Genomic DNA, 12,828 nt, shown 5'->3' with positions numbered 1-12,828 from the left:
AAAGCAAGAATCTCGAGCGAGATTGCTTATCAACAAATAATCCACTGCTGATTTATCAACGTAGCTTTTGAGGCGTAATATACGCTCTTATAGCTAGTATTATTATGAATATTTAAATTAAAGAGATCGAGAAAGAGACAGAGAACAGAGAGCTAATTTGCATCCCGACTCACACACAATCGGCTCTGCAACCGATCGTGTTTCACTTCGCCCGCGGTAAAGAAAATAAAATAAGATTGATATTGAAATCTCTGAAGCGCCTCCACTTAAGGTCAAACTAATGCCACCATCTTATATATGACTCCCTTAGAACCGAACAACTTTTACTTAATAATAACTCCTTTGTTAAGCGTTATAAAAAAAAAATAGTTCAGGATTTTTCGACTCAGTTTTTGGTAACGAATAACGCTATGTACTTAATGAGCGGTCATTACATTTTAATGTTCGGTTGCAGTTACACTGCATCTTTATAATGTTTGAATAAAATATTTTTTACGCACCAAATACTGCATCTAGGCTCCAATTGGCCTTTTTCAGATTGTTAATTAATAATAGTGAGAATTTTTACTATCTATAAAACATATTACATATATATTTTATATTTCATAGATGTCCTTATTCCCTTGGCTTTCCATTGTTAGCGCTACATCCTTGAAACTTTGTTTGCTCTATGTCTACGATAGTCAAAACATATTTTTTTGTATAATAACAATAATAATGATAATTAATTTCTTATCGATTATTAATAATCAGTCTCGTGAATTTGTATCTACATACAGTAAAATCATACAGTAATTAACTGCTGCTATCGTCAACTGATACACACAATTGTGACAACATCGGCAGCAGTGCTCGTGCCAAAAGACGGAGAAAGAAATTCATAGCCGTTAGTCGGATCGCAGTCCACGTCGATGCTGGTTGGTATTCAAGAGTTGCCATTGCAGCGACTTTTATTTACGCGTGACGATGAAAGACTCGATGGATGAAAATCGAGGTATGTACGTCAGAAATAAATAAAGAAGTAAAATAAATAGGAATTGAATGAAGAATCGTATAGGAGAAGATTGGTGCTTCTAAAAATTTTTTTACAAAATACATAAAAAAAGATACATGCAAAAAATCACAAATTCTAAAAGATCCTTTTTTGTTGAGACTTACATATGTATTTTTAAATTAAAAATCTTTCCAATTTATTTTAATCGATTTATATATACTTCATGGTGCCGATATATCATGAACGGAATTTTATCTTTAATATATGCCATTAAGAAATATTCAGATTTCCTTGTAAAATTTTTCTGCCACTTTATGAGATACTATCTGTACATATATTAATAATATTTATATTATACTAGAATTATTATAGGATTTCCTTACCACAGTTGAAATTAAATTCCAATAAGTTTTTGCCCAACTTCATTTGAAACGGTTTAACGAACGTCACTGTTGCTGCTAGCGATGATGCAGCGATAATGATAAAGTGAAGAAAGCAGCCATTTATTTAAATGAGAAATTAAATTACATTAACGATATATATATTTTGATGAAATTGAATATATAATTCTATTAAAAGAAAAAAGGGCAATATAATAATTATAAATAAAATGTCATCTATTATACGGATTATACGGTATAAGCTTATATATATATATATATATATATATATATATATGTGTGTATATTTTATTGATCAACAAATTTCATTACTATTTTTGTCTATTCAAGGATTAATGCTACATATATTACAATCATTCGCGTAAAAAATTTCAAACGTGTGTGAAATGTTCGTCACGCTGATATCAATTGCGTTTATCAATATATACTTACAATGCAAATTTACTTAACATGCGAATGCGTGTTAGTGAGTAAATTATTACGTACAACTTCTCTATTTTTACTTCGCAAATTCTCAATGTGAGAACCGCGCTCGCGAATCGCGCGTAGCTTCAGCTACCAGTATTTTTGCGACACAGCGAGGAGACTGTATATAATATATTCAAAACAGGCGAGCTGTTTATGTACATGATCCAAAGTCACCTCGTGATTAGTCATTAAATATCCAGTCTCTCTTGTGTCTGTCATTGCTCGCATTCCGCTTTCCATGTTCCTAAGATGAAATGAATGTATCTGTTGGGAAGAAAGGGACGAAATAGGCGAAGTTAGATTATAGTTAAGAAAAGGATAAAGTTTTTATAACTAAGCGAGACGAGAAATCTATGTATAAATCGAAAGTTTCTACGCTCAAAATAATAGAGCCTATTCAATTTTTTATTTCTTCTCGAACATTTTATGTTTATAGCAAAAAAAAAAGAGAAAAGAATTTAATATACAGATTTTAAGAGCAGAAAGAGAAAGAAAAATAATATTAGAAAATATAAAAGATATGTATATTTGAGATAATATGTAACCGGAAATGTAAATTCGCACATTTTTTTTGTCACGTTTATTTTTATAAATTAGCATGATTTTTAATGATAAGAATCCTTTCGAAAAAAACCTGCAAGTCATACGCCTCGTTGAGAATATATGCTTATGAAACGTTCGAATATATGCATAAGAATGTTAATACCCAACATGTATATAGAGTGTCCAAGTGAAAAACTAACATCAAATTCAATTATTAATATTAAACGAAATTAACGTTAACAATTAATTGCACATGTATATGTCCTCTGGAAATCCAAAAGACATCCAATATAATAGACAGGACAGATATATCCTACAGACATCCAGAGATTATCCAGTGGACATTTATAGGACATTGATACTTATTATAATACTTAAAATTTCTAAATTATATAAAATAGCCGACACAACTAAAAATAATTATGTATGCATATTAAACTTTTATAAATATATTTATAATAATATCTTAAAACATCCTATAAATGTCCTGAACCGTCCTGGACATATTCAGGATGATCCTGAGGATGTTTTGTGCTGTCTGGGATATCCACACATATTCCAGTTAGCAAAGACAGTCATTTGATGTAATTAAACTATATTTTTGCTCAAAGGTAGTCATTTGATGTAATTAGACTATACTTTTGATCCACCTGGGTTATCTTATCTTGTTTATAGAAATTAAATAATTTCTGTAGAATTTTGTAATTTTAGCTACATTGAAAGTGCATCTGTTTCAGTTTCAGGCGCATCTCTGTTTCTGTTTCAACGACAGTTTATTTATACAATCGAAAGAAAAATATAATTTTTTATATTTATTTTTGTCAATATTCGAAAGATGCGCGAGAAATGGAAAATAAAGAGAAGCAAGCGCTCACTTTCGAATTCTTTTCGTCTGTCTTTTATATCTTTCGCGCGTGTATCGTTTCTTTCGATCATAATTGCAAAGATACGGAAGAAGAGTTACATGAAATAAAAAAGATATACATCCGCTTGTTCCCATTTGACAAATATGTATCGTGAAATATTCTGCTTATGAAATACTTCTTCCGACTTCCGACACGTCTCAGCTCGCGCGTCAAATGTCAAATTGCCTTGAACCTTGAAGTTTGCAATTAATAAATAAATGAGTAAATCATAGATTCGAGAAGCGAGCTAGATAGGCAGCATTCCCAGGTAGGACACCCATAAAGAATGCTACACGATTGGTTATCGAATAGAAAAATTTTCGGGACTAAAAATTCTCTATTCGATAACCAATTACGTGACATTGTGTCTACCTGCGTTTTCTTGCTGGAGACCTCTTGATATTGCATTCGCCATACATGAGAAACCATATGTCAACATGGCATTTTAATCTCACTTTCATTGCAATATTCCTGGCAGCCCGGGATCCGGATCGCTTATCGCGACACATTATACGTCATGACGATAGGTAAAGAATCCCCGGGTCTTTGGGAAGAAAGAGAGAAAAAAGAGAGAAAATCGAAAGAGCAACATCCGGAAATGTCATTCATTGTCATTAACACACCCAAAACTTGACATTTTCCTCATATTTGCAGAAACTGATGTTTCCGCGTTATGCATCGACGTAGCAAAGGTAAAATCTTTGGCTGGAGAATCGCGGAAATCCGTAAGTCTTTCCCTCTTCTTGTTCTTTAAAGCGTGCATTTTAATTTTGTTTTTGCACTAGCGTTAATAATTATTTTTGAATTCTTAAACAAAAACATACAAGTCCTTTATTTTTATTATTCATTGTTAATATTATATATATATATATTTTTTTTTAATTAAAAGAATAATTAATCTATACAGGGTGTCTCCAATTTAAATGGCAAAACTTCAGGAGCGTGTAGAGGACCGAAAAGCTAAGACAAAAAGTCCTTCAGAGGTTTGCTCGTTTTTGCTCCATTTTGGAGAAAATCACAAAAAAAGAAACGGAACAAGTTTTCGTTTTTTTTATTTATTTATTTACATTTGATTTACGTTATCATCTATTTAACGCAGATATTGTTCAAAATGTTGCCCTCTTGCACCAATGCAAGCATTACTAACACTGACCTCATTAATTGCAGCTAGATATTGTTCTAGTGAAATTTTGTGCATTGCATCTATGATTCGGTCTCTTAATTCCTCTCTTGAATTGATTGGCATCGTAAAGGATAACATCAAATGTTTACGTGTGTAAGGAACCTTGAAGCAGAAAGTTTATTCGGTGCCAATCAACTTAAGAGAGCAACTGACAATGAGAGATTGAATTTTTGCGATTTTCTCTAAAATGGAGCAAAAACGAGCAAATCTCTAAAGGGCTTCTCGTCTTAGTTTTTCGGTCCCCTACACGCTCTTGAAGTTTTGCCATTTAAATTGGGGACACCCTGTATATTGAAACCTATCTAATTATTATAGGATCTAGTAAGAATACAATATATGTGACAAGAAAATATATCTTTAAATCATAAACTTTATATATATTAAGAATTTGTAGCAGGAGAAAGAGAGAGAGAGAGAGAGAGAAGAGTCTCTATATGTATATATGTGACTTTTTTTTATATTATGTAATATAATGTGACAAAATCAAATTATCATCAGCAATTAATATCAACATAGCATTATCAAATTGAAAAAAAATATAAAGTAAAAACCCATTTGAGTAATACCATTATATTAGCAGTTATTTATTCCACCTAAGCTTGATTTTGCTAATGCGATCAAAAAAATAATGCATATCTCAATTATCATATCATATCATTTCCATCTCTTTTGATATATATAATTTTCTATCTTTCAACCACTCGCAGTACTATCATTAAAGATGTGTGATCTGTGAATTTTTTTATGTATACATTTAAATAATTTTTAATTTAATATTATAATCTTGGTAAAAATGTTTGTTTTTTTTTCTCTCAATTGTATATTTTTAATTATATATTATATAATATTTTAATATGATAATAAAATATATATTTTTTCACTAGTTTAAAATTTATATTGCTTTGATCTAAGATTATTTAATAAAGTCTTAAGGTTGTGAGCCATTATATATAAGAAATTCACTAAATTATTGATGAGATATGCTATTTGCATCTTCTTTCAATAATGGAATCTTAAAGTGTATGATAAAGTAACGGGCATTTAGAAAAAGATATATAAATGAAATATATTTTAAGAAAATGCTGAGATTAAAATATTAAAATATTGTTAATAAGAGAGTGTGCTTGGCTAATATAACATTCGTGATATCAATGCATGTTTTTTAATGATATATCTCACAAACTCAGGAAATGTCTCTATGCAGAATATAGTAGTATATTTGTAGAAGTTTTATTAGAATCAGATATTTTGACAAACACACATACATGCACATGACACAAACATACACACACACACACACACATACATACATACATAGATATTGCAGCATAGATAGTATAGTTCATCTGATTCTTAATCAATTGAAGAAAAAAAAAAGAGTATTTCACTGTGATATATGTATTGATACAAGTGTTTGAGTGCTCTTAAACAAACAATCTAAGAGTTATAACTGTATTCTCTAAGATAAATTCATAATAATGCATGGTTGGCTATCTAAACAGTTTACAGGTATGTCCACGGTGTGTGGTTTTATTGAATTTTGTTCCATCATTCTGTCCTGGCTTTCCCATGTTATCACTGATTGGTCTACGAGGGTGCAACACACTTCATATTGCTTACGATGCTTAATTATATGAGCGGTACGGTTTTCTGTTTTTTCATATCATAATTTTTTTAAGAGATTGGTGAAGCCTCTTACCATTTATAAAGATATCAGGTACATTTGCTATTTGATATTGAGAAATTTTACGAATTGTTTTTCGGAAATTGTCGCGCGATTGCTCTATATTTTTTTTCATTCTTCTTATTTAATGTTATTATGCAAGATTAGCAAAAGAAAAAAAATGATAGTTGCAATATTCATTTAAATTATCCCAGAATATTTGCTCTACATTGATATAATCTAGCTACATAATTATATTCAGCATTAAGCAATTTTTATTGATTGTTATACATATAAAGCGAATATTTGAAGATTCCACTGTGTAATTGGCTCATGATATGAAACTGTCAGAATTCAGTTCTTTATTACTATGTTGAGACTTGTACCAACTGACGCTGTAAGTTATGTTTACCTGCCGATTATGTTGATATAATTATTGTATTTGCTATTAATTAGATTAATTTGACCATTTGTTATGTGATTATATCGCTAAGTATTAGAGAACTCGTAAATATTAATAACACTAATTTACTATTTGTAAGAATTAAAAAATTCTCCAAGTTATATTGTTTTTGATATACAAAATAAAAATTTATTATGCGTAATGAACCATTCACCTTTCGCTTAAAAGGGATAAGATAGAAATGAACACTTTTTTGTGATATAAAATAAATACTAATCTATTTAATTTTTTTTCATAGGAATGTAACAATGCACGCGATGCCGATCCAGGAGGTTGGACCCCATTATTGGTACTGGGTGGTGCCACTTGTTGTCTGGGATCAGCATTACCAGCAGGATATAACATAGGTGTTATGAATAATCCTGCTGATGTTTGTAACATTTCAATTTGTGATTTCATCAAACGTATAATATTATTGGAAACTATTTATATTATTAATATTCTTGGCTTGTAGCTTATGAAATCCTTCTGCAATGATAGCATCAGGGAAAGATATAACGTACAATTGTCCGACCGTGAGCTGCAGATATTTTGGTCCGCCATAGTATCAATCTTTCTAATCGGTGGTGTATCTGGATCTTTAATTGCTAGCTGGCTAAGCGATCGATTCGGACGGAAAGGTGCCCTGAGTATTGGCAATATCTGTGGAATTGTAGGAGCTATTTTATTCTTGCTTGTACGACACGTGAACTCGGTCGAATTTTTCCTGATTGCTCGAGTGATCGTTGGTGAGTCGAGAAATCATGATTTAATCTTTTTTTTTTTTTTAACTAGGCTAATTAAAGCGAGAATACAATATCTGTGGGATCGAATTGAAAAAATGTGAGGGCAAACATAAAAACCTTTATTCCTTCAATTTGATTTTTGAATGTTCAAGATTTAATAGCGTTTCTAAATGTTCGTAGGACTTTCCGGCGGTCTAGCCACTTCCTTGCTTCCAATGTACATGACAGAAATAGCGCCTTTAAAATTACGGGGTGCTGTTGGGGTTTTATGTCAATTAGGGATTACCTCCGGCGTGCTGATGGGTCAAGTCGCTGGGCTAAAGACTGTCCTGGGTACTCCTGAATCCTGGCACATCATGCTAGCGTCTTTCTCACCATTATGTGTCGCTGCATTGTTAGTGACTATCGCTTTGCCGGAAAGTCCAAAGTATTTATACATAATCAGGGGAGAACAGGGGAAAGCTCTCAAAGGTACGTGTAATTTTTATAAACGATTATTCGAGTATATTTGTATGCAATTATTCTGACTCTCATATAAAAGTTCTCTTAAATTTTTAATCACTCCACCAACTGACTTATATTTGACTTTGTGTTTTCTGAATTCCAATTTCTTTTAGCACTCAGGCGGTTGCGCAATATGGATATAATGCTCTTACAAAACGAGATTACTGGTTTGCAACAAGAATTGGCGATGAGAACTACAACCGAGAAATGGAGTATCCAGCGCGTACTAAAAGAGCCGACCGTGAGACTGCCGTTGTTTCTAGTGTGCCTAATGCAATCCGGCCAGCAACTCTCCGGCATTAACGCAGTTTTTTATTATTCGAATTCAATATTTCTCGGAGCTGGTCTCGGAATTACCGGTGCTCAATACGCGACTCTAGGCACAGGCGTCGCCAACATTCTCATGGCAATTATCTCCGTGCCGATAATGTCCTTATTCAGTAGAAGGAAAGTACTGTTTCTGAGTTGTTACCTATGCATGGGGTGCCTTATAGCTCTATGCATCTTTATTATATTAATTGTAAGTATATATGAATAAATTATTTTCATTATATATTATTAAGTTAATAATATATATAAAATATAAAAATTTCATTATTATATAATATTGCAATTTTAATAATACAAATGTGATAATTTAAAACAATTTCAAATAATATGAAATTTTGATACGATATGGATAAGATGTCTTAAAATTGATTCGTCTCTCTACAGCAAACAGCTCCGTTCATGCCAGTGTTTTGTACCGTCGCGGTACTCGCGTACGTTGTATTTTACGGTATCGGTCTTGGTCCGATACCGTTTTTCATCGGTTCCGAACTATTCGACGTCGGTCCTAGATCTGCCGCTATGTCATTAGGTAGCATGTTTAATTGGGGAGGAAATTTCGTCGTCGGCATGCTATTTCCTTTGCTACAAGCCGCGATCGGCCCGTACGTTTTCCTAATCTTCGCCGGAGTCACATTGATCTTAGCGCAAGTCAACCGGTACGTAATTACGAGATACGTAATTATATTCATTACATTATATCATAGATCCATTCGCAATTTTTTCTAATCGTGATGTAATCAAATTATTGTAAAATATTTATTACAGAGTCTATTTGCCCGAAACACAAGGTCGAAGCACAACGGATATAGCGGCAGCCATGACTCGAGGTTTTAAATCGAGACCAAATGCAATACTGGCCACGTAAATCTTTAACACTTAACTAACACGTAACTTGATAAGTATTTTTACATAACGGTTAGGTACTTTTTATACGGTTTTTTAACAGAATCATCAAATCATCACGATACGAAATTCGTGCATTACTCTCATTCAATCTCACGTCAAATGATTTGTGAATAATCCTTCCCGATGCGGGACTATATATAACTTATTTGAGAAAGAGCCAAGTATGTGTTTTGCAAACAAATTTTATACATATGGCCATTTGTACATATTCTCTAGTCTTGAATATTGAAAATAATAGCATAAAATGATATCTTACATATGTAATGAGACGAGTAGAATACATGGCTAAGATTTTTACATTTATACATCTCGACGTACGTGCGTCTACAATTATAAATTTTATATTGCTATTAACGATATTAAAAGGAATCACTGCCGAATTATGACATCGATTTATTCCAAATAGGTCTGCAATATTTAATGTTCTGCATTCTTGAAAGATCTTATTTACAAAATTCTTATTTCTGTTGTATCTAGAGTAAATATATAATTTATTTTTTCCAAAATACATTAGTACTCATTGTATTCTAAGCTTATCATATAATTGATCCAGTTTCTCATAAAATACCAAGCACAAAACCGTATGCGGCGCTATTCTCATCCATGTTGGGAACGTTCCTTTGTATAGGCCGGTCAAACCTTCTGTACGAAATATTTTGATAAGCGCATCTCCGAGTCCTTTATACAAGGCACCCTTCCCGGTTGCATCTGTTTCTATATTTGCGTAACAAACAATTTACGATATTTAAAATAAACGCATCAAGTGTGCTTTGTGATGCTATTAAAAAATTTATCGATTTAAACGCAATATACTGATTCTTCAACTTTTAAGCTTTTTCTCTTTCTCTCTCTCTAATAAAATCTTTTAGATAAGATTCTAAAAGCTTTGATACATATTTATAGTGAGACGTACTAAAATCATATTTATAGTCACACGTACACATACTACATTGTATTTATAGTCACGCGTACCGAGTTAATATAATGTTATCGTTATAGTCTATGCAAAGGCGGATACGTCTTCTGATTGCCAGTGCAATATGAAAGAGTATTTTATTATCGGGTACGAATAATAGGTTTTACGTTTCTTACGAACGAATCTGTAATTCGATGAATGCTTATATCAACTTGGAATTTTGCGCGTCATTTATTGACATAGTATTTAAAGCATAAGCGTGGCCTTTGTTAATATAGTAGTTTTAATATGTGATCATACTCACGTTGATTGTACAACCGCGTCGCCAGAACATCGAACGGCTGCATGGCGACGGCTACGCAACTGCCTCCGATTGCGGCGGCCAAGAAGGTCAACAATATCGGACGATCTGGAAATATCTGAGAGAAATTAAAAACGTTCCGTTGTCCCGAATCTCACACTGGAGAAATACTCTTAAATCTTTCTGCCCCAAATTGGAGTACTTTTAAATATACAAATTTTATTCGTGAAATTTAAATCATCATTGGGAGGGCCTTTTGTGTGATTGTTCTGTTTCCTTTAGTTGCTCGTTAAAGTTGTTATACGAACAAACAAAGGAAAATTTTCTTTTTGCCTCCAGTGTGAGGAGGATGGTATTTAATAATAGCGATCAAATATTATTTACATCCAGCGAGCGTAACCAATCGGACGCTAATCCGAAGGTAGTCAATTGCGTCGCCGAGCCGACGAACAGGCGCGGCAATCCGGCGTACCATCCTCGATATAGGCCCCGGACACCATCCTCCGCCCACAGAGACTTAAAAGCGTCCCACGATCCCGAGTGACTGTGCTGATAGCCCACGGCAATGGATGTCGCAGATTGCGCTTGTAATTGCGTCTTGACCTAGAATAATTAAACGATGTAATTCACCTATATAAACGTGCGGCGTCCTTATTAATTACATTTTTAGACACAAAAGTATTTATAATCCTAAATATCTTTATTAAATCAATTTTTGCCCAAAGATAATTATACGTATTTATCGACACTTTTGCGAGAGCGTTGCGTTGTCTTTTCAATTTTTAATTTTCAATACTAATGTTCATACTTTAGATATTAATATTATTAATTGTATGTGTCAATCTTTTATCTTACGATACAAATTGTCGGTTTCATATAGATTGAAATATAGATAAAATTATAAAATATATAGATTAAATTGAAAGCATTACAGTTTTAGTGAAAAAGGTGAAAGGATTACCAAGTAGAATGGACTGCCGAACGCGGCGCCAACGCAACCGGCGACTCCGGACAACAGAGCGGTCCGCAGGACATCGGTGTTGCCTTGCGCGTTGAGAATCAATTCGTATCTCTGTGCGGATTTGTACGCGCCCAAACGAATACCGTTGAGCACGACTTGGAAGGCGAGGGCGGGCACGAGACCAGCTTGCAGGGCAAGCGCGCCCTCGTGCTTGGCTATGAGATAGGCCGTGTGCGCAGTGTTTCTGTATATCCTCTTGTACGAACCGCGCGCTTCCAGTTCACCCTGTAACTGCAGTCGTACCTTCACTACATCCACGGGGTTCGTGAAGAAGCCAGCGCCTACAGCCGCCAAGGCGCCGATCGCGAATTCCACGCCCGGCCTGATAAACATTAACAGAGATTAACAATAATTATAATTAAGGATAAACATTAATAAAGAGAATCAAATGTGATAATTTTAAATATACACCGAAATTTAATCTTATCTCTATTATTCCTACCACAGTTTATCTAAAATGAATTATTCTAATGTATAAGTATTGAAAAATTTATTCACATAATCTTTTTAATTTCATGTAATTTTCATATAATTATATTTTCTTGTAATTTATATTTTTTTGTATTTTTATTTTTATGTAATTATAGTTCATTCTTGATTAATTTCTAAAAAAGAGAGAGAGAGACAGAGATAATTTTTTACACAGAATAGGTCGATCGTAATTTTAAAATATTTTTAATTCAATTGTCTTTCAATTTCGCGCGTGTTGTAATCTTAATTATTAATTTTAATATTAAAATTTTTCGAATTTTTTTTTATTTCAAAACAAATTCTCGTATTCCCGAAAATCATCGGACATATAATAATACAATTATAAAAATGTCTATCGCGTTGATCGCATACACTATCAGTCTCACAATTAAATAATTGGCCTTTAAATTATAAATCCATTAAAAGAAACTTGAAATTAAAAATAAAACATTCTAGTATCGGTCTTTACACTGTTCTTGCTATGGAAATAAGGGGTCTCTACATCGATCGAACGACCTAAATAAATCTAGTACACATCGCACTTTACGTAGTCGCAACAAAATGACTGGCCAGTTTTTATCTATGATCTCAAATAGCATCAACTGGACAAGATCCAACTTCATTGCCATACAGTTTCAATTATGTAACAATTGTATATCGCACGTCTCACTGGTGAACAAGTTAGGCAACAAACGGATCGAGTCGAAAACACGAATGAACGACGACGATTGGAAAATGACTTACGTTTTTTTATCGCTGTTGGATGTGCTCATTTCTCGGAAGGAAACTGATAGAGTGGATATCTAGCTTTTCACGTTATGTATCACGCACGCAATCTCGCAAACACAACAAACGGCTTACATATATCGGACGCGGCGCCGGCGTCGCGAACTTATATCGAGCTCAAGCAACTATGTACTAACTCCATTGGAATTTACATCACATTCCATGTATTTCAACATGTGATAACTACAATCGCGTTTATCATATTCAGTAGCTTAGAATTATCTTTATTAATCATCCTTAGCGCATGC

At 33.2% G+C, this 12,828-nt stretch overlaps 2 protein-coding genes and 1 long non-coding RNA gene across 10 annotated transcripts; 1 reads left to right on the top strand and 2 right to left on the bottom strand.

The window, feature by feature from the left end:
• Positions 1 to 431: 431 nt before the first annotated feature.
• On the bottom strand, positions 432 to 1,993 carry LOC138939000 (uncharacterized). Of its 2 annotated transcripts, XR_011447780.1 has the most exons (4): positions 1,828 to 1,993; positions 1,378 to 1,452; positions 778 to 1,073; positions 432 to 674 (listed from the first exon to the last, which is right to left on the bottom strand). It is a non-coding gene; the product is annotated as an uncharacterized lncRNA (long non-coding RNA). The 2 variants fall into 2 exon arrangements; XR_011447781.1 differs by lacking the exons at positions 1,378 to 1,452; positions 1,828 to 1,993 and adding an exon at positions 1,159 to 1,254.
• Positions 904 to 11,874, top strand: LOC138938996 (solute carrier family 2, facilitated glucose transporter member 7). 7 transcript variants are annotated; one of them, XM_070306424.1, is made up of 8 exons: positions 904 to 994; positions 3,966 to 4,036; positions 6,859 to 6,990; positions 7,075 to 7,348; positions 7,526 to 7,816; positions 7,963 to 8,369; positions 8,564 to 8,835; positions 8,945 to 11,874. In XM_070306424.1, exons 1-8 carry the CDS (start codon positions 967 to 969, stop codon positions 9,042 to 9,044), a joined length of 1,575 nt encoding a protein of 524 aa, XP_070162525.1. In that variant the 5' UTR covers positions 904 to 966; the 3' UTR covers positions 9,045 to 11,874. The 7 variants fall into 7 exon arrangements, with proteins under 7 accessions (XP_070162525.1, XP_070162528.1, XP_070162530.1 ...); XM_070306429.1 differs by lacking the exon at positions 3,966 to 4,036 and adding an exon at positions 5,997 to 6,134 and having other exon boundaries at positions 978 to 994; XM_070306425.1 differs by lacking the exon at positions 904 to 994 and adding an exon at positions 2,343 to 3,838.
• LOC138938998 (solute carrier family 25 member 35) lies at positions 9,460 to 12,815 on the bottom strand. The gene is made up of 5 exons (XM_070306431.1): positions 12,539 to 12,815; positions 11,264 to 11,645; positions 10,687 to 10,905; positions 10,306 to 10,420; positions 9,460 to 9,799 (listed from the first exon to the last, which is right to left on the bottom strand). Exons 1-5 carry the CDS (start codon positions 12,565 to 12,567, stop codon positions 9,603 to 9,605), a joined length of 942 nt encoding a protein of 313 aa, XP_070162532.1. The 5' UTR covers positions 12,568 to 12,815; the 3' UTR covers positions 9,460 to 9,602.
• Between the last annotated feature and the right edge of the window lie 13 nt (positions 12,816 to 12,828).

Source organism: Polyergus mexicanus, unplaced genomic scaffold (assembly GCF_030449975.1).
Source record: "Polyergus mexicanus isolate NDT 795.1 unplaced genomic scaffold, iyPolMexi1.0 SCAF_13, whole genome shotgun sequence".
Taxonomy (NCBI): Eukaryota; Metazoa; Arthropoda; class Insecta; order Hymenoptera; family Formicidae; genus Polyergus; species Polyergus mexicanus.
Note: the sequence above shows the minus strand (reverse complement) of the source record. Positions and strands in the feature narration are given on the sequence as shown.

Coding starts and splice junctions, on each gene's coding strand:
- LOC138938996 (XM_070306424.1), top strand. CDS start 967: ATGAAAGACTCGATGGATGAAAATCGAG. Junction 995..3,965: donor CTCGATGGATGAAAATCGAG/GTATGTACGTCA, acceptor TCATATTTGCAG/AAACTGATGTTTCCGCGTTA. Junction 8,370..8,563: donor GCATCTTTATTATATTAATT/GTAAGTATATAT, acceptor GTCTCTCTACAG/CAAACAGCTCCGTTCATGCC.
- LOC138938998 (XM_070306431.1), bottom strand. CDS start 12,567: ATGAGCACATCCAACAGCGATAAAAAAAC. Junction 10,906..11,263: donor TCGGCAGTCCATTCTACTTG/GTAATCCTTTCA, acceptor TAATTATTCTAG/GTCAAGACGCAATTACAAGC. Junction 9,800..10,305: donor GACGCGGTTGTACAATCAAC/GTGAGTATGATC, acceptor ACGCAAATATAG/AAACAGATGCAACCGGGAAG.